General features: G+C 35.5%; 4 protein-coding genes across 5 annotated transcripts in view; 2 read left to right on the forward strand and 2 right to left on the reverse strand.

Annotated features, from left to right (window-relative positions):
• Window positions 1-165: 165 nt before the first annotated feature.
• LOC149661768 (transmembrane protein 130-like) lies at window positions 166-3,705 on the reverse strand. Of its 2 annotated transcripts, XM_089843724.1 has the most exons (8): window positions 3,325-3,705; window positions 2,950-3,249; window positions 2,588-2,881; window positions 2,436-2,520; window positions 2,155-2,363; window positions 1,063-1,184; window positions 811-991; window positions 166-725 (listed from the first exon to the last, which is right to left on the reverse strand). In XM_089843724.1, the coding sequence occupies exons 1-8, from the start codon at window positions 3,437-3,439 to the stop codon at window positions 697-699; spliced, it is 1,335 nt and encodes a 444-aa protein (XP_089699850.1). In that variant the 5' UTR covers window positions 3,440-3,705; the 3' UTR covers window positions 166-696. The 2 variants fall into 2 exon arrangements, with proteins under 2 accessions (XP_089699850.1, XP_089699849.1); XM_089843723.1 differs by having other exon boundaries at window positions 166-991; window positions 3,325-3,704.
• Window positions 3,706-3,898: 193 nt separating this feature from the next.
• On the reverse strand, window positions 3,899-7,108 carry CCT8 (chaperonin containing TCP1 subunit 8). Its single transcript, XM_089843721.1, has 9 exons — window positions 6,947-7,108; window positions 6,603-6,693; window positions 6,336-6,547; window positions 6,070-6,268; window positions 5,554-5,999; window positions 5,405-5,492; window positions 4,655-4,842; window positions 4,307-4,588; window positions 3,899-4,213 (listed from the first exon to the last, which is right to left on the reverse strand). Exons 1-9 carry the CDS (start codon window positions 7,004-7,006, stop codon window positions 4,136-4,138), a joined length of 1,644 nt encoding a protein of 547 aa, XP_089699847.1. The 5' UTR covers window positions 7,007-7,108; the 3' UTR covers window positions 3,899-4,135.
• Window positions 7,109-8,163: 1,055 nt separating this feature from the next.
• On the forward strand, window positions 8,164-11,911 carry Cp110 (Centriolar coiled coil protein 110kDa). Its single transcript, XM_089843696.1, has 6 exons — window positions 8,164-8,398; window positions 8,532-10,346; window positions 10,424-10,540; window positions 11,109-11,219; window positions 11,292-11,551; window positions 11,625-11,911. Exons 1-6 carry the CDS (start codon window positions 8,285-8,287, stop codon window positions 11,803-11,805), a joined length of 2,598 nt encoding a protein of 865 aa, XP_089699822.1. The 5' UTR covers window positions 8,164-8,284; the 3' UTR covers window positions 11,806-11,911.
• Window positions 11,912-12,591: 680 nt separating this feature from the next.
• Window positions 12,592-21,622, forward strand: part of dachs (unconventional myosin-IXb-like dachs) — a 33,197-nt gene continuing 24,166 nt past the window's right edge. Inside the window, exon 1 of the mRNA XM_089843677.1 lies at window positions 12,592-13,052. Within this exon, the coding sequence (XP_089699803.1) occupies window positions 12,668-13,052 (385 nt within the window). The 5' untranslated portion in view covers window positions 12,592-12,667. The remainder of the gene's footprint in view (window positions 13,053-21,622) is intronic.

Here is a 21,622-nt window from a genome sequence, read left to right on the forward strand (position 1 = left end):
TCGTTTTTATGACTAATTAAATGCTATAATTATTTTGTAATAGGAGATCATTTATTTATTTATTAAATATACTTAGAAAAATGCCTTTTTTTTAAGGCATAATGTTATGTTACCTGACCTTTTCCTTTAATGTGTAAAGCAACATTAAATGAATCTAAAAATATGTAAATTTATATTCTTTTATACATGAATGTTTTCACTCTGGTCTATTTACATTGTTTGCAAAAAAAAAAAAAAAATACAAAAATCAAAAACAAAAAGAAACCACAGAAATAAACAAGTTCAATACAATTTCAACATAAACAATTCTAAATTAATGATGTTAGCAATCAGAGAAAAAGTTAAAATAAAACATGATATTTTGCTAATTAGCCTTATTCCTGATCAGCGCCACCTACCCATAGCGGCGACTTTGAGAACTACTGTAATCGGCAAGCCAATCAGATGTGGCTAAAATCTGGTGACGTCACTGACGGGCACTCTCGGGGTCTTACCGAAAGTGACGTCACCAGATTTTAGCGACAACTGGTTGGCTTGCTGATTACAGTAGTTCTCAAAGTCGCCGCTATGGGTAGGTGGCGCTGATCAGGAATAAGGCTAATTAGTTATTAATAATTATAAAGCCGGGGGTTTTTCTCATATTTATTATTCCATTTTGGTGTTTTTTTTATCACAATTTTACTTTGGCCTTTTGAATTATTTATTCAACAGTTCTCCCGTTGCTGCTGCAAAAAAACAAGTATTTCTTTTTTCACGCTGTTGAACCATATGTCCCATAAATCAATCTGGCTTGGCCATCACTTCTGGTACCATTATTAGGCTCGTAATCGGCGTTTATATCTCCTCCTTCATCTTCAGCTTCTTCTTCTTCTATTACATTCTGAGAACTTGCTTTGCAATTATTAATAGCTATCCTAAAAGACTCCTTAACTCTTTCCATAAACGTTTTTTCACACAGTTTAACTGGTTGATGAAAATCAAAGTCCGCTACCTAGAGAGGAACGGAAAGAAGGGGTTTAAATTAATTTAAGTTCCTCAATATGTCCAAGTAGATAAACCAACTTCAATAACATAAGCTCTACGTTGGTGAATGTGATAAGTCACTCCCGCAACTATGATAAGCATTCCTAATAAACTACAGGAAATAGGAACAATTATAGTTGAGAGCTGAGAACGTGTTGAAACTGAAAGGAATTAAATTAAATTACAATAAAATTTAACTTATGAAAACCACATTTTTCACTAAAAGAATCATAAGTAAATAATATATAACTCCCTATAAGTATGAAACCTCAGACCACTAATATAGGGACAGTCATCTTAATAGGAGGCTAGGTTAGAATAGAGCAACGCCTGATTGCAGCGCCACGGTGGCGACTTTGGAATATTTCGAACTCTAACAGATGCACGTACCTCTAAACAGTAGTAAACACGGTTATGTAGGCTGTGATTTAGGTCAAACTAATACGAGCCTCAGGGATGAACATTAGGATAAAATTAGGCGAAGGAGGATTATAAATTATAATTAAATAATTATATTAAGGTGAGTTAAAAGTTATTATTATTTTCAAATTTACGTAGATGTTGAACGAGTAATAAACATATTATGAAAGCTTCATGGTGTGATATAGAGATATATAGTTAAGCCTTGGCTAAAATTACATAGAATGGTCACATGACACAGTCACGCTTTCGACGCGAGGTGGCGGTTGCTACGCGTTGCCAAATGTAAACTGTCGATTACCATTGAGTTTACTGTCCCTATATTAGTGGTCTGAGATGAAACATAGTACATTTTCATACTAGGCGCTAACCTCGTTCGTCAAAATCTCGCGCCATCTATTAATTTATTATGATAATTTTGACATGTACTTAAATCAGTTATAATTATCATAACAATAATCACGTCTAGACTTTTAACTATTTAATTAATTAAAACATAAAATTTGAAAATTTAAATTTTCTAAATAAATATTTCATCATTTTAACGCCAAAAACTCTTAACAGGTGGCATTAGAAACCTTTTTTACAAATTTCAATGGAATGGAAGAAAATGCTGTTTACAATCATGGCTTAAATGGAGAATTTCATACTTATAGGGAGCTATATATTATTTTCTTATGATAGAATCATAGAATATATTAATATATATACCATCGTATATTTCTAAGCTAATAACCCTTTCAGTTAATCCAAGATTATTTCCAATCCAGGTTCCAACTGAATATTTACCAGCTACAGGGAAATAATGTTGAAAATGAAAAGAACATTGCGAATAGGTGACTGGTTCGCAAGTTATATTTTTAATCTCGGCTGGAGAAGCTTCTGGTGGAAATATTCTCCAACAATACTTAAATGGTGAGCTGAAATAATCTGGATTTTTAATTTCCTTTTGTCCAGTTTAAATTGGGATGGGGGGAAACGTTGTAGCGTACCTTCCATCACAATTTATATCTATGGCTACAACATCCCCTTTTGGGAGATAAATATTTCCGGTAATATTGATATTTGATACGAGTCCTGCAAAAAAATTGGAACTGTATGATTAGTTTTATTATAATTAAGACCAAGGAACTTGAAGGATTACTTAAGGCCTGGAGTTTTCTCTCTGGAAATCCCCAAAAGGTCTCTGGTCCGGTAGGCAATGAAACTCTAGCGTGAATAGTAGCATGGACAGGTAAAATACCTTCTTCCGTTACATTATAAGATGCTGGGTTGCCAAATATCATCTTTGGTCCAATTTCCCAGACATACTCAACTTCAGCATCTTTAAAGAAGTCGCTAGGATCATATATCTCGTAAGTGACATTAACAGTAGAGTTGACAGCGACAAACTTTTCACCAACTAATTCTGAGACATTTATTTTGCCATTAATAGTACCTGGAATAATGAATTTGATATATATGATTGAATGAATCTTTAATCATGAACACCTATTTAATACTTACTGCTAACTTCAACTGAAGTTCGAGCTGTAGCAATCAATTCTTTGATATAAATATATAATGTTTTATATACTTTAACTATGAATTCATGATGGCCTGGTCTAAAGTATCTTGGATCCATATTAATAACAAAAGTGTAATTTTCTCCAGAAGTGGTTGTGAAAATTTCATTTCCATGTTCTTCTAACATGTATGTGTAAGTTTCTTTCGCGTCACCTCCCTCTAGCTCAGCGTAAATGCTCAAATTTGAGAACTGAATAGCTGGACCATTGTTACTCACTTTCAACTCGTAAGATAAGACTTCTAAGAAGTGAATGTTTATTTAATATTTGATCAGCCATGCCATTCTCCATTATGACAAATAACTATAATTAGTACCTGATGGTCCCGAAATTGTTAAGAAGATTAAAATTAAAAACCATCGTTCAAAACCACGGAAAACACCCAAGTTTTTTGTAGAAATCACCGATTTTGGTTCAAGATCAGTAAGCATTATGCAATCTGACCAAGGCTTAATCAAATTATTTTTCGGTTGATCGGGTTGCCTAAACGGCCCGGGGAACTTGATCACTTAGAAAATTACAACACTAAATTGACAGTTACTAAACCATTTATACAAGAAAATCTTCATTATTATTTGTTAATTAATTATATTACATTTTTCGTTAAAACTATTTAATTTCCAGCGCAAAATTATGGCTTCACTTCCAAAATTCCAAAACCGTAACCATAACTTATTTACTCAATAGCCAACTCGATGACGCGTTCAGCGACACAAGCTCCTTGCGCTATAGCTTTGGTAATAACGATAGCCACTCTGGTGCTAGCAGCTTTCGCCCGTGATTGGTATGGGCTATGCCATGACTCAGTGGTCACGTGAATAAAGAGGGCGCTGTAATTACCGCGGGAAACTCAAATTCCGCAGCTTAATAACCGAATAAACAGCCATTAATTAAAGTAAGCAATTTCTTTTATTACAAATCTTATTATTTATAAACAATGTGAATGAAAATTAATCAGAAGTACAGAGTTTATCAAAGTGTGTATTATTCAAACATAAAAAAAAATGATTAATCGAATTAGTTTAGTGAAAAATGAGAGGTTTTGGTAATAAAAAGAAACAAACAAATCACATTTTTTTTTAAGTTAGCTTTTTTTTCTTCTTCTTCTTATTATTATTTCAATCAATTTAATCCTCATCATAATCTCCCTTAGCACCAGCATTTCCACCAACTTTGGGTCCTCCAGCTGCCTTAGCCATAATAATCTGAAGAAAATCATTTATATTATTATTTAAGTTAATTCTAATTTCTTACAAATCAAACCTAAAATTAAAAGATATTGAAGTACAAATACAGACCTGGTCTACTTTCAAAACTGTACAAGCAGCATTGGTAGCTAATTTCAAAGCCCAATATTTAGTTAAGTAAAGATCAAAAATTCCATCAGTAACTGCATCCTTAACACTTCCACCTTGCTCAGCATTAAAGCAGGCATTTTTTTGTCCTTCTTCATGAGCAGCGTAAAGTTGAGAAACTATTTCAGTGCCTTTAGCGCCTGAATTTTCCGCCAGAGCTTTAGGTATTGCTTCTAAAACTTCAGCAAACTTTGTCACGGAGTATTGCTCTAAACCGGGTAAAGTCTAAAACAAAAATTAAATTAGTTAGAAAACTAAAAGTAAAAAATATCTAAAATCTAAAAACTTTACTTCTCCGTAAGAGATGATCTGTCTAGCTAACTCAATTTCTACAGCTCCACCTCCAGGAACTAATCTTCCATCCTTAGTTAATGCTTTAAAGTTGTTAACTCCATCATCAATGGCTCTTTCAATATCATCCATTAAGTTATCGGTAGAACCTCTAACGACAATAGTTGAGATACGGGAATCTTTACTCTCTATAATGAGAAAACAAATTTCCCAAGTCAATTCTTGTACATGGTCATTGCTGCAGTGACATGCGAGTCCCGCTTTTTCGGTTTCGAGCCGAGTCCGAGTATCGAAACTAATTTCTTATCGAGTATCGAGCCGAGTCTCAAAAATACTTTCGAGTATCGAGTATTTAGATAAGGTCAAATTTTGGTTCTTTCGAGTAATTATCGAGTCTCAAATATTGACTTGTCGAGTAGTAATTTTGTAAATTTCTTGAAAATAACGAAGATTTTCAATTATCTAACATCGAACTAGTTCAAAAAGATTGTTAGTGATCAATTAAACATTGAACAGGTGATTTTCAAAATAAATGCTCATGAGCTAATCGTCTGCTATAGTTATAAGCCTCGTATTCACGTATTTGTCGAGCATTTAAGATGTTAAAAAGCTACTCGAATCTTTCTCGAGTATCTCAAAGTGTTGTTATCGAGTATCGAGTCGAGTACTCGGCTTGATACTCGAAACGAGTACTCGAACTTAACGAGTACTCGCACACCCCTGCATTGCTGAGCTATAGTGTTGATATACCTTGTTTGAAAATGACAACAGCAGTGTCACCAATTTCATCAATGTAAACCTTATCGCAATAACCAAGTTCCTCTTTTGTCGGTGGAGTCTATAATTAAATTTATTTAGTAATTGGTTTCATTTAAACTGTCCATCCTAAACATACATACCAATCTAGGTAAAGCAACAGCTCCCACAACTCTACAAACTCTCCTCAAATCAAATTTAGACATTAATCTGACAGCCATCAGACCATATTTGTTGCAATAATGCAAAGCCATATCTCCGTATTTCCCTCCAGAAACTAGAACCTTGGCTCCAGAGTCGGCTATAGCTTTAATCTGACTTTCAAGATAGGTTTCCTCCCCTCTAGTATAATCTTGAAGTTCTTGGGCACTTTTGATTAAAACTGTTCCTTTGGTCTCAGTTTGCATAGAGTCAACTGGACAAGTATAGACAGCCACTTTGGCAGACTCGCAACTGGTAACATCTCCTTCTACCAATCTTTTGAAAACCATTCCATTCACAACTCGCGAATTTAAAACTCCCGATCCCAAGATTTTACAAACTCTAACGTTATCAACGTTGAAAGTTGATTTTTCTGGCAAAATTGATACTGAAGAAAAGGCAGAACAGTTAATCTTTTGCGAAGAAAAAAAAAGGTTTAGTGTAGTCTAAAAACGTACTGCAGGCGTTAGCAATCAAAGGAGCGATGAAATCTTCTCTCCCAAATTGTTTGCTGACTATAGAGGATTTTATTCCTTTCACAGCTTCTTCCAAAACTCTAAAATCTTTAACTTCGTAACAAGTTAAGGATGGCAAAATATCCAAAGCTTTGTTCATAGCTAATTCATATCCTTCACTGACTTCAACAGGAGTCAGACCCTAATGAAGTTACGCAAGAAATCTTAAGCAAAAAGCTCCCAAGACTACGAATTTTCTTTCCAATTACCATTCTAATTAATTCTTCAGCTTTTTCTAACAGAGTTCCTGCTAAAATAATGACTAAATTTGTACCATCTCCGACTTCTTGTTCTTGCATTTGTGAAGCTAAAACTATCATTCTGGCTGCGGGATGTTGTACCTCGAGCTCTCTTATAATTGTAGCAGCATCACTCGTAACAAATAACTTTTCCAAGTGGTTTATTACCATTTTATTCATTCCTAAAATATTTTCCTTCATTACTACGGTTTCCCTTTAAATTTCCAAATTTTATACCATTTGGGCCATAGGCACTTCTCACTGTTTGAGCTAACTCAGCACATGCTTCCAAATTTCGAAACACTGCTTCATCCAAACCACGATAGTGCTAAAAAATTGGGTATTTAATTCGAATTTGTAATAAATTTCCATAATTAACGTTAAATTTAAACATTCAAAATTAAATTTCGTGATTGTAGACGTAAATTAGTCACTCTAAAAAGGCCCATCCCTATATGCTGGCTGGGAAGCCAAGCCAAAATGGGTGGACAAGAACAACACGTGAAACCAAGGCTTACTTCATTATCCCAATGAATTTAGTTTAACTATAATTTTAAATAATTAAAGTTAATTTTAGTTACCTGAGCACCATCCTTAAGCATTTGCGAAAAACCAGGGGCTTTAGGAACGTGAAGTGCCATTTTTTAACAATTTAATTCAACACCGATTTGGAAAAGAGTGACTGACAAAGAACCCGAATTTATCTTCCTTTTAAGGACTTTTACGAAAAGATCGGCTCCTGTCACGCCTGTCAGTGAACAAAATCGCTCAGAACGGCTTCAACAGCGTAGGATTCTCTCTGCTGTCTACACATACTGTCCGAGAAAGTTGATTATATGACGTAATTATATCTACTACGTATGTACCGCTTTCTACATTTGAAAGTTGTGTTTTCATCATTTCATGCAAGATTTTCTTCATTAATATACTTCAGTGTCGATTATGTAAATTAAAATCTCTTAATTAATCACAATTAAAGATTTATAAATTAAGATTTTTAAAAATATTTTTAAAGTATGACCACCAGTCCACCACCAAAAGGAGTGTCTGAAACGAGGGGGCCGTCATTACTCATGAGAGCGTACGAGATTTGAAATCTTTCTCGATTTTGATGATTTCAAAGATTTAAGAATGATTTGCTGATTTGGAGCCGATTTGAATGATTTGGGAGTGATTTTCACGATTTTACGATGATTTCGATTCGATTTATGTGATTTGAAGGATTTGTCGAGGATTTGAATGATTTGGTGCGATTTGCATGATTTGAATGATTTGTCGAGGATTTCAATGATTTGATGCGATTTGAATGATTTGTCGAGGATTTCAATGATTTGATGCGATTTGAATGATTTGTCGAGGATTTCAATGATTTGATGCGATTTGAATGATTTGGTAGTGATTTGAATGATTTGCTAGTGATTTGAATGATTTGCTAGTGATTTGAATGATTTGCTAGCGATTTGAATGATTTGCTAGTGATTCGAATGATTTGGTAGTGATTTGGCGTTGATTTCATAGTGATTTTAATGATTTGATTGATTTGATGATTTCTTGATTTGAATGCGATTTCACTGATTTACGATTGATTTCACTGATTTGAATGATTTACTAGCGAATTCACTGATTTGTGCAGCGATTTGAAGGATTTGATTGATTTCATAGCGATTTTAGTAATTTGCAAGATTTGGGAAGTGATTTATGTGATTTGAATGATTTAAAAAACCAAGTGTACGAGATTTGAAGGAGCGACGGCCCCCTCGGTCTGAAAACTCTGAATTGAGCGCGTGATCTAGTGGGCTATGCGACTGTCATTGGCGAATGATTTTTCAAATTTTAACGGAGAGGAACGAGGAAATGGGAATTTGGAATAGGTTTCGCGCCCATTTTTGTTCTTAATTTTGTTCATTAAAGCTCCCATAATGGAGAATTTGAACTCCAAAAGTTCGGAAGATATTGGTGACGCTATCATTAATAGATTCGCGAATCTGTCATATTCAAACCAACCTGCAGTGACTTCGGTTGGTGTTGATGTGGTAAGTTAAGCCTTGGTATTTCAAAAACGAGTACAAAACAAAACAGTCAAAACTACAAATACCAGTAGGGGGTCATGGTACAAACTACAATTTTTGAAAGTTTGTCGGTCATGCTTTCTCTTTTTACCAACAGGAAACTAAAATAATTGAATCAAGTGACCCTCAGACATTGTCCAACTGTGACATGTTATTTACCCCTAGTTCAAAATGCCCAAAGGCTTTTATTAAAGAAAGGGTTGTATTGTCTCCTGATGATCCTAGTTGGGTTTTAAGGAAAATGAACTTTGACTATGACCAGAAAGTTACCAAAATTTCTGCTATGAAGGAAAACCCACATTCAGAAGAAGACTTAGACTCTCAAGCCACAACATCTGAAGGAGAATTTGATTCTCAAACAATAACATCTCTTGACACAGTCGACACAGTCTCCCATAGCACTTATCTAGCTCCTTATATGGCAAAAAATGCGGATAAATTGGTTTCAGAGACTTTGTCCCAAGATGAATCTGATGAAACTTCCATCTCCAGTAATTCTCAACTCGGAGATGTAACTGTCATTTCTGTTACATCTGATGATGAAGATGGTAGTGCCAAAAATGTAGCTAAACATCCTCCAATCCCTGATGAGAATGTCTTAAAGGATTCTAGCAATGCCTTTATCATCTCAAATGAAAGTCAATCAATATCAAAACATGGCATAAATCGCAGCAGGTCTTTCACATTAGAATGTCCATCTCCATTATTGATGGACGCTCTGCAAAAAAATCTGATTGGTTTGGAACCAAATCTAGATGATAATACCTTGTCAGATGTGACAGATGTGACAGATATGGCTTCCAACACTAGTAAGCCAAGAGCAAGAGTCCCTGTTAGTAGAAGTTTGATGTTTTCTGCGGTGGAAAAGAAAGAAACCGTAGATGAAAAGGTTTCAAAGAAGGAGGATACCAAATCAACTACTGAAAGAAAGACTGCAAACTTAAAAGCTTATCAAAGGCTTGAAATAAAAAATGATATATCTATGCCAGTACTTGATATCAGGAAACTGTGCAATGAATCTGGGAGATATTTTGAACCAGTCAGTCTTAGTAGTGACAACTATTCCTTCAGCCAACTGTATCAGAGTTCGGCAAACCAATTGAGCTCAATTGCATCATCTGATCTTGAAAATTCAGAATCAGAAATACCAAAAGAGCGTGAAACTGAAATAATAGTTGAGCGAGAAGAAACTGACCACCCTGCCTCTGATTCTTCTTCAAAGGAAGCTGAAGATGAAACAATGGGTCAATTTTTGAAACAGAAACAAGAAAGTTTCAAGCAATTTCTGGATGATTTTAGCCTTAAGGATAAGGATTTATCGAGAACCTTTTCCGTACCACCAAAATTGGCAATGGATTTGGAAAAAGTGGAGGAACCAATGTGTCCCCTATCGATGCTTGAAGCTCAGGAAGTTAGGTTTCAAGAGGAAATGAATAAAATAAGAGAGGAACTTAACGTTCACAGTCATTCCTTGCAAGAAATTAAATTCTTGAAACAGAAAGTACAAAAACAGGATCAGACCATTCTTGAATTAAAGAATCAACTGAAAATGCAACAACAAAAACAAACTGACTGGATGGAATACATTTTTGATATTCAAACTGTCAAATTGGAAAGATTGCTTCAACAAAAAATGGAAGATTTCAAAGGCCAGTTTCTAAAGGAAAAGGAAGAGGAAGTTTCCATAAGTACTGTCTCAGATAATGAGTTTGAGGATTTTGATGGCCCAATTGAACACACTACTCAAAGTATTCCTGTACCAATGAACTACAATTCCTCTAATTCGTCAACTAGCAGTGTAATGACTGTAGTTAAAGCAGCCAAAAGCGCAATTAACGAAGATACGTCAACTATAAGACAGTTTTTTATGTCAAAACAAGCTCCGTCCTTAGAAATTATCACTCCTCCTAGGGTATTGAAGATAATTGAGATTCTTAACATTAAATTGCATTTTTGTTCATGATGTTTTGTTTCATATTATAATTCAAGGCATTAGACCCTGATATGAAGCCTAAGTTTGATAAAATATCAGCTATTGTTAAAGGGTTTTTAACACGTTGTTTGATGAAAACACATAAAGTTCAGGGGATCATAAAAACTATCAAAGTATATCATCAAATGTGGATGAGAGGGAAAGTATGACAATGGCCATAGAGTCTGTGTTAAAAAACGCGGACATCAAAGTTTCGCCAATAACTATTTAGTTTACTAGTGACTGATGGACTTGCAAACTCGCGACTGAAAGTAGTTCAGTCATTTATGCCCCTTGGTTTAACCATAGCCCACTCGATCACACGTATCCAGTTTTATGTGCTCTTTTATTGCTTCGATAACCTTACTTAAATCCATGTTATACCTTCAAATACCTTTTAAAACATTACAACATTACTCAACTACTCTGTTCTGACTACAAACACAAATCGAGAAAGCTCTAGCATACACGATAGCAGACGACGGTAACAGCGTAACCGCGAACTAACACAACACAAGACCTATTTTAAGGGAGTGAACAGACCCAGTATTGCTACGCCAATAAAACGGTCAACTACGGCGAAACTCTGATGACTCGCGACTTTTGGCCATTTTCATACTTTTCCTCTCATCCACTTTTGATATCATTAATTACTTAATGTAATTAATAGAGTATAAATGTCTAATGTTATAACAATTATAGGACACTATGTCAACTGCCTTACAAATCCACGCTGATTTGGATGTATATCCTCCAAAATCAAGAACAATTTTAAGCCAAGATGTACAGTTGTCAAAGAGACTCTTAAACCAAGTTAATTGGACGCTCTAATTTAATAACATTAATTTTGCCGTTTTATTGACACCTTTTTCCCCCTTTTTAAAGCTTAATTCTGCTTGCCACGAGTTTAGCAACATTTTCTTTGGTTATACAATCAAAGAACAAATGGCATTGATAGCTCAATCAAGAGAATTAAGACTAAACCCTAGACCAAAGCCAGAATTTCGAAAAATTAGTATTACTAAAAGACATCCTCGTACTCGTTCATTAACACCGCAAATTCGAAATAATTCTTCACTTTCTAAGTACCAAAGAAAGAAGAATGAATATTCGCCAACTAATTTGCATTCCAACAGAATAAAACGGTTGCAGTTTTAATTTAAAGGAAATAGGTGTTTTATTGTTTTTAACGTATGTACAATTCTTAACACATTATAGGACATCAAACTCTGCCTCTCCAAGATTATTAAATCGTAGAGTTTGCAGATCTTCAACTGGAAATGTAACTCTTCAACCACCAAAGGGTGTTTCTATTCTTCCTAGTTATTTAATAGAAACTCCAAAAAAAGAACCAAAATTGTTCACTTTCGATAACAGATCACCTTCATTTTTAAACTAGCTGATTCATCTCAGACTTTATCACATTTATTTTAAAAGTTCATGAAAAATAAATACATTTTTATATTCTTATTCTTATATATTTTAATAAAAATTGTTTTGAATGACTATGTTTTATTATTGTTCCGGTTCAGGAGATGAAAATGGTTACAAAAGTGGTAAGAACTAGAAATTATTCTACGGAACGAACGAACGAAAGCTCCCCCATCTAATAAAGATGTTTCGATATTCAATTAATTTGGGGGGAAAACTTGCCGAAAAAGTAAACTGTAAAAATAGAAGGAAAGCTCCAAAAATCTATTTTTTTTTTTTTTTTTTAAGTCGGAGCAAAAACCTTATTCCACCCACCCCACCCGCACCTTTTTTTTTTTTCTTCTTCTTATATCGTCACGGCTGCGCAATCACGGCCAAGAAATATCTTTATGAAGAATCCGCATTAAAGAAAATTTCTCGTAAGTCACGAACCGACAAACTTTATCGGAAAATAGTCTCCCGAAACCGAAAGGCGCGGGGAGAAAAAAAAATTGACGACCCCGCACAGGTAATCGTGAGCAGAGCTTTTGAAACGCGCGCTTTAAAATAATACCGCTTGGGGCTTTCCTTTAGTTCCTCCCCGCGGTCGCCTATTGGTTATGGTCTTTGTGACGTCACCTATTCGAAATAACGCGGCACGTGCAGAGGCTTTTTTCGGCGCGGAGCTCGAGTTTGACTTTTATCGCCGGATTCCCCGCTGCGAATGTTTTTTATATTGACTTCCCTTCGATAAATTTGGATAAAAAAGCTAGTAGAAATCTCCTAAAAGCCGGATTTTAGGTGGCTGTAGACTGGGTGGGATAACCCCACCAAAACCTAAAAAAAATAAAATGTGCGACTCCGTTATTTTACCCGATCAACAGTACGAAGACTTGCAAAGATGGAGAAGATATCGTGTGGCCAAAGTTTCGACCATTTCATCGGATTCCGACGATTCTGACGATTACGCCGATGATGAGGACGAAATTTACGTCGATCGTAATGCCGAATTAAGAAGATTGGCCTATGAAAGGGAAGTTCGAATCATCGAAGCTAATTTGAGAGCCATTGCCCAGTTAAAGTTGCGCCGGGCGGCCTTGGCTTCCTACCGCGGGGTGCCAGTAGGTCAAACGTGCAAAATAGACAATTATTACAACAGGATCGTGTTGCCAATCAGGAACGGGTTGTTGCCCATCGCGGAATCGACTCCGAGGATATTACAATCGGCTAAACACGGTAGGAATGTCTTCGTTTAATTAACATTCAAATTAGGCCTAATTTTTCATGTCCCAAATATCGCGTGTCGAACGAATGACAGTTGCCTTGGCCCTATTGGCTTTGACGCACGAAAACTCGAGTACCTCGCGTGATTTCATTTAGGAAATTATAAGGATCTTATCGATGTATGCGAAGAAAAAGAAACCTAGAATCCCAGATATATTTTTAAATTAAGAAACGGTGGTTTTGTGACCTGCCTCTTTCTCTATCTCAAATATATATTAAGAAGAGATGAGAAAAACTATTTAAGGGGGGATGTGTAAATCCGTTTTGTCTTGATTTATCTCCTACAAAAGCATTTTTCACTTCGTAATGATATCCCCTATGTCTTATCCTATCCTAAAAACGTGGTGGAAACAATTTTTTTTTATTCGTATTTTCGCGTAGGGGGAAGGATTTGGGGCCCTACACCCCGGGGCTATTAAGATGTCAATTGAAATCTAAATTGAAAACTGTTTTACACGTTAAAAATTGATAAGGTTTAAGACGATTGAACGCTTTGGGAACATGTCGAACTTACGCTTTGATGGGAAAAAATATCGAAACTCTGAATTTGTATCCTTTTTTTTTTAATTCGGTGGTGGAAGGATTGCCCCGGAACTTTCAAAAACTTTATAACATTAGGTTGACTTAAATTCTTTAAATGGTAATTTTATTTCGGTACTATTTGATGTTGTATGTACCTACTCGTTCCCCAGGATACTTCTTGTCTATTTGATTTGAGGGAGGGTATTGAAAAGGGAAAGTTATTCGGCTTAGAATAGATCAACTGAATGGAATGACTTAAAATAATAAGCCTCTTATAACATCGGGGATCCTAAATGTTCAGGGAAAAAAACACGTTTTCCTAGTTGTCACGTATCAGGAGGATAGAAAGATATACCGGTATATTCCTTTGTCTTTAAAAGAATCCGGAATTTTTTTTAATAACTCCTGAATCGTTTTTCATTTTTCTTTTATGGAGTATAGACACTCCGTTTTAACTTCCCTAGACCCTAATACAGTCAAAGGCAGTCAGCTGCCGCTTCTCTACCACATATATTTTTTCCAAAGCCACCACTGGACCTACGACGTGTTTTTTATTTTCTTTAAATATTTTTCACTAACTCAAGGTTTTAAAATTATCCACCCAAATTAAAGACGCTGTAAAAATTAAAAATCGGTAACAGCTAGCCACCGGTAGATTAATGTTCCTCTCCTGCTAATTAGTTAACTACCGAAGTCGTTCATTAATTATACATTCCACGACGTCACTCTGCGCCAATATTATTACATTTTCTAGGAAGAGATAACTCTTATTATTATTATATCATTAGAAAGAAACAATAGACCTTCAAAATAATGCGCGAAATTTCCGACCCGCGTCTTGCTCCGAAACATTTTAATTATGTTTGATTACTGGGACGGTCGAAAAATCCCACTCGATCCAGTTTGAGGTTTCCCATGGGCTAAGCCAAATCTCGCATAATCCTATCCGTCGCGTTAACGCGTCGGTGACTTTTTGCGTGGTTCTGAAACATTTTTATTATTTTTCACAAAAATAAGATCTAAAGGAAAGGGGGAAAAATAATCAAATAGGCGACTCGAAAATAATGTCAATTTCGATTACAATTTTTTCCGGGCTCTACCAACTGGAAAGATTTTTATACGGTATCGCGATTCCTTTCACAGACGTACGTACGTAAGCTTTTGCGGCTGTGATATTATTCAGTTCGAGGTCATAGACATCCTACGAAAACTCGGGAAGGTCACCACTCAGTTTATTTCCCGCGCTTTTAAATTCTGACGAGATTGTAGAGCTACAAAAAATTTGCATATCTTTCCAATAATTCGTAATTACTCGTAAAAGATCCGAGATTTTATTTATTATCAGTTTGCAGTCTGGTTATATTGACTCTGAAAATAAACGGGTTAGCGAATGTACAACATTGTAGCTGATGGAGGTAGAGAGAGGATGGTTGAACTTCTGACGATAATCGTGAACTCGTGACTTTGAATTTCTTTTATTGATTCAAGGAGATTGATTAAAAGTATCGACTTTTTCGATTGAATTCTCGAACTTTATTCGGTTTTGCCTTTTTCAAAATTGCTTATTGCAAATTTTCATCCAGATTTTTGTTGGGATGGTCTCGTAGAAACTATTGTATATCAATCTGTGTTACCAGGAATAAATACAGCTAATATAAGCTGTATGTATTCCTTATATTACCGAAAGAAAGGGCAATACGTGCGTGGTAGATTGGTAGAGGAACCGATTTTAGTTAGGGTGGGAGGTATGCAGGGAGTGGATTATTCCAAAGGGGATGGATATCGTACTTAGCAAAGGTGATGAGGGGTTCACGAGCATTATCGGCTATTCGTGAGTAGGTGGTGACCATATCTAAGAAAAGAAAAGAACGATCCTCGCATTCCAACACGTTAAGAGTCACGAAGAAAAAACAAGCCGAAAGAAAGTTTTTTTTTCTTATTCCTCTCGCTCTCTCTTTTTCTTCTCTTGAAAAGTATGCCTAGATATATTTTGTTTTCAGTTAAGTAGTTTAAATTCAATCTCAGTTCGTAATTATTCTGGAAAAAACACAGAAATATGTTATATAAACCTGTCGAAGAGTGGGTGTCCCTGGTCCCTAGCTGTCACGGAAACTTGAAAATCAGACGTAGGGTAGGAGTGCAAAAATTAGACCTTGTCAGCGAACTTCTCGTTCTATTTTGTTTTATTATTATTACTGGATGAAGTTTTGGGATGAGGACGAGATCGGGGTGAACAAGAAAAAGGGGTCATCCTTAAAGAAGCCACGTTATTACCAGAGGAATAAATTATAATGCGTAATTCAAACTTAGTTGTTATGGACTGGTAATTTAAATTAGACGTCTTCTTTTTGGTCACGCATCGTCTTGTATGCGGGTTATCTAATTTCTCTTATCTCCAGATTTCTCAATCGTGGATGTTGATGATGAAAATAACCGCCTACTAAACTATTAATTTTGAATTCTTCAAAATCATTCTGTTTACTCATGGACTAACGAAACGATACTGCTTCTGCATCGTTCTTTACCTTACCCCAGATCACGAAGAAATATGCATACTCGAGGGACTAATCACTCTTTAAGTTTGTCGTAACCCCAAGTTTTTAGTATTGTTGGAATGCGGGCAAATAACACCATTACATACTCAAAGGACATCCCCGTATCTCTAGCAGAACCAGAGTTATGAGCCTCGAAAGTTGAGTGTAATGCTATTTCTATTTAGCACTGTCATGTATGGTGCTGTTCAAGATAATCTTAATCTATTTAATAGTACAGGGATAGCGTGTACACTACTCTTATGTACCAGTCCCTCGGATAAAATTCATCTTCAGCTTCTGTAATCCGTCTACATTTTATTAGTCAATGGCTCACCTTGAATTCTTTTTACCAGTCATTGAAACGGTAATGTAATCTCACCGTTGCGTTATACCATAATTCCAGTAAGAAACTATACGCTCCCGCTTTTATTATCAGTGATTTCGTCACGAATAACGTGGTTGATCCATTTGCCCAATGAGTGTACGAATTACCAGAGGGGTTTCGGTTCTCACCCCCCCCCCTTTATTTGTGGCGGTGGCTATTTGTTAATGACCCCTTTCTGCTTCCATACTTAAGCCCTTTTTCCAACTTACTATCTATCCCAATCGGGAATTAGTATTACACGGAATCCCGCCAAAAGTTTTTGGTGCTGCTCACAATGCTTATTATCGTGACTCTCGCTTTTTTTTTTTCCTTTTTAAAGGTCGAGATATTTTCATTGTTATCTCTAATCTGGATAATATATTTTCTTTTTTTTTTAAAAAAAAAATGACCGCGGCACTATGATATTTTATAGTTATATAACCAAGCTCGCTATAACACCGTAAACGGTTCAGTTCTAAGCCGAAATTCCAGTTGGCGTTGCCATCAGAACCGTCAAATTTCTATATATTTTTTTATATAAAAATGTTCTGTAAAATCATGCAAATACGTCCTATTTATTTCAAGGTTATTTAAAAAGTTTCGATGCCTTAATTGCAATAATTTGAATTTTCTGTCAAAATTCGACATTGGAAGAGAGGAAAGAAATTTTTTTCATAATATTCACTTGCACCTGCACGGTCTAGTAGATTTAATTATGTTTATATTTATGTCGTATGAAGATGGATCTCAAATAAGTTTCAATAATAATTTATTTTTATAGGTACTAGGCTACATGTATACAAAAAAATGTTATGAATATTATTTTCAACAAAAATCGCAATTTTTAAAATTCAAAGCTTACTCAGTATTTTTTTTTTAATTCTTTCTCACGTATAATAATGGAAGAGTTGTTGTAGTTGTTCAAGCAAACAGGTCAATTTCGGTCGGGTTTTATTCTCTTTTCCTGTAAACTACCTAAATAATTTTGATTAATTGTGATTAAATGGCTGATTTCGGAAAGGGAAAGAGGAAAACTCTCGTAACGTTAGAGTGAGTGAGAGAGAGAGAAAAAAAGGAAAGTTTGGAAAAACATCCGTCTAATGATGAAACGTTTAGGATATTTTTTTATTTTATAACTAAACGTATACTTGGGGTTAAAATCACGAGTTTAAAATCCATAAATAATAGACGTGTGTATGATTTTTATACCTCCCAACATTTTATGTTATGAACGAAAGCGGGTAAAGCACACGGATCTTTTTCCCGCCACAGCACACTTGACCCCTCCTTTTTAAGAGCCTGTTTTTGGAATATTAAACTAAGACTCGTACGTGTTTGATCCAAACCTAGAGTTCTGAAACCCATATTTAATACGAATTCACTAGCATCATCATCTTTTTGAAAATTTAATTGCGCCTTGCCTCAATATCTCTCGGTTATTTCACTCATTTTTTTTATATATATAACCTTGACCCCTACGCGACCCCACCGGGCTTTGGTTAATATCTTCAGCTCTTTCTGGGCTCATTATGGGCGAAAGGCGAAGATCGTGACGCTACGAGAAATAATAATACGACCCCCTTGACCTCTTCTCCGGGTACGCCTCTAACTCGGGAAAAAAAAAATGTTTTAGACCTAGGCCTATTTGGTATTATATACCATTTACCAAATATCTTAAACAAGATAAGGAAAGCCCGCGTTAGAAATCATTAGCATAATCGCTTTTTAAGAAAGCGAAACTTAGTGGGAAAGAAACAAAATTGTCTGGGAAGATTCGGGAACCCTATCTTTATGAGCCCTTTTAAATCGTTAACGCGCAAGTGCGGGTTTCACTAAGAAGTAATGAACTCTAAAAGCACATCCTTTTTCGTGTACTTAAGGGTTTTTAAATTAATTTGTTCCTGTAATTACTTTATGGTTTTACGGACCTAAAACCTAAAAATGAAGCTCAATTTTAATGTTATTAGTTAAATACGGGCAATTTTTCTATAAAAAGCACGCGAAATCTTACTGTCATCGTTTTTCCATCTTTAAATTTCCCGCTTCATTTTCCCTCCAAAAATATTTCCCATACGGTGCTGCTACCTTTTATTTATATTTATAAACTCGGCTTATTCGTTTGTTTTATCAAAACTAGATGGCGGTCTAAGTCCTACGTTCGACCCATTTTTTATTTCTTTTTTTTTCTTTAAGTCATAGCCCACTCGATCACGCGCTCAACGACTCGCGCTATGGTCAAGTTAAGGCGGGGATGAGGATACGGTTGGTATGAGGAGAGATAGGAGGATGTTATGTAACTTTTTGCTCAGGAACTACAGAGAAAAGCTGAGGATAGATGGCTCATTCCTATAATTCATTCCATAGCGAGTTGGCACGCTATGTTACCTTCACATAGAGTTAACACGCTGTGGAAGCGTAAAACTTGCCGCTTCTCTATTACCCCAGTTTCATTTAAAATTGAAGAACAAATAACGTTTTTGTTTACAATCCTAATGACACCCAATATTTAAAATAAAATATTTATCTTAATGAGGCTAATTTCTAACGTAATACATCCTTTAATTAAATATATCATGAAACATAAAATCAAAACAACTCTATAAATCTTTCACGATGCGAAGTAGAAAAAAAAATATGAAACGGACTTTTATTAATGGGGTTTTAACCAGTTTTTTAAATAAGCATTTACGAGAGCAAGAAGCCCTGTAATCAATAAGGTATTATAATTCGTAAAAATATTTCTCGGAAAGCATCAATCTTCAGTAAGGGGGGATACTATCAGGAGGGGGGGAACAACCCCGAAATTTCTTCTCTAGTTTTGAAGTTCTTTAGGGTCAGAAAACTTGCTCGTCGGGGACGTTTATATCTATCTACCTTTACCGGACCGGAATACAGTATATTTTTTATAGCAGGGGCTAGAAAATCTTTTTAACGTGGACATTGGGGTAAAAAAATATATATATTCAATTCAGGCGGGAAAAGCGCCTCGAGAAAAGAACACCTGCGGTCTCAAAAGACTCGGCTTCTTCGATGCTCGCTTCTATCCGATATCGACTTGGAAAATTTTAAAGAAAAAAAAAAATTAATACTCCCCCTCCATCAGTTTTCCGCACTTATAGACTAGTTTTCCTTTTATAATCTTCGTGTTCTATCTGTGGGGCCGCGGTACTTACTTTAAGCGTCATACCTATAAAGAAATAACTATTGAATGAATATGATGTCTTCCCAACTCTTTTGATTACACGCTTCGGTATGCCGAATGATAAATAAAATCTGGTTATAGGTACCTATTATTATTTTTTTTTTTTCATTTAAAGTTGACGTAGTCGAATTCCGTTGAAAATCGGTTAAAGTTTCAGATTTAAAAATTGTAAAAATAAGAATATCTATCAGAATTAACCCAGAAATGTGACTTAGTGGTTCATTACCATTTTCTTAAGTCTTTAGTTTATATTCCTTCCATCGGGTTATAATTCCATGACGCGTTTAAGACGGAGAGAGGGAGGTAGCGACAATGTCTCTTCCTCTCAACCTTTCCCATATGGGCTTTAATTAAATGGAAAATATTCATAGTCTTAATTTATATACATGCATATATTTCTGAAATGTATACGCATTCGTACCTCCTGAACTTCCCGTGCTACGATGTTGAAACTAGTTTTGTATACTAAAAGTTAAATCTTCCGCAACCATCTTGGAATTAAGATAAGTTGTTTCTTAAACTTCCTGGCGCGATAACTGCCGTTAATGTTTTGATTTACAGTTTGATGTATACAAACACAAGTCGTTAAGCTATGGAATATTTTTAAAGTGCAACTTATATAACGATTTTAGAGATAATTTTAGTCGTTTACTTTCTTTTTAAATATGTTGCAAATATCATCATCAAATAATACACACCATTTACACAAGGATGCTAGGCTACTTGGATGGCAGACTACTTTGTCCTCCAAGAAGCCTGGCATTCTTGTGTAAGTTGTATCAGAAGTGAGATGAGACTAGAAGTGAAGGGCTCTAGCATTGTTAGTAGATCCTGGCACTAGTGAACAAATTTGAGGATTTTATGCCGCTTCCCACGCGCTAAAACTAGAGAGAAAAAAATGGTCGAGTTCCAAAAACCTTTCCTACCCCCTTCCCCTCAACCTAAAACGGCGGAACACGGACCCGGCTCCTTGAATCTAGTTCGGCTGTCTACCACCGCGAGCGTCTCACGTTTTGGAGGGAAAATTCAGAAACCGCTACTAGAGGGCCAACCGCTCTTGTGTTATCAAGTATATTCACCTTCGCCGAGTGAAGAATTAGGTTAGCTCTGTACTTCTGGTCTCATCTCACTTCTGGTGGTATGAATCCTCATAGTCTAGTTTTTGATGATATTTGCAACATGCATTTAAAAAGAAAGTAGATGACTAAAAACTGTGTATAATAACAACTTTCCGCTCGTTTTTAAACAATTTAAACAAATTCAGAATTATTTATAGTTATGTTTGTTGGTACTATAATCTTTCAATAACAATTTAATACAATTAACTGTTGCTAAGCAACCATATTTTAGAGCTCTGTTAATTAATGTGTAAACCTATTTTAGCTGTTAATTAATGTTTAAAGGCAGAAGCGCGAGGTATCGGATATTTCAAACGATTGACCATAGGCCTACAGGTCATAGACCTTTGATTTAACAAGATGAGTAATTTGGTGGTCTTTTAGGACTAAAACATAGTATATATATATATAAGAGGCTGGAGGGTTATTAAAAATATATATTGCTTGAGACGCGAGCGGACCTCATCTTTTTGATGAGAAGGCGGTGACTACATCATTTGTTTCTCTCCGGAATCTTCAAGAGAGATAGAGAGAGAGAAAAAATTACATCGCAGCATCACACCGCGGAAGAAAGGAGGAGAGAGGGAAAAAACTTCTTTCATTTGTCAAAAATTTTAATCAGAGGGAAAAATAAATTAGCTCGTTAAGCACGGCTTTTAATTAACTTTTTTTCTTCTTCTTCGTCTTGTGAATCGCGGCTATGCGCTAAGAGAGTGAGTGAGTGAGAGAGAGAAGTAGTTGAAGATGGAAAGAATAAAAAAAATGATGCTATCCTGCCCTTT

This window comes from Phalangium opilio, unplaced genomic scaffold, assembly GCF_054372755.1.
Source record: "Phalangium opilio isolate 3A_F unplaced genomic scaffold, DU_Popi_V2 ptg000070l_1, whole genome shotgun sequence".
NCBI classification, from domain to species: domain Eukaryota; kingdom Metazoa; phylum Arthropoda; class Arachnida; order Opiliones; family Phalangiidae; genus Phalangium; species Phalangium opilio.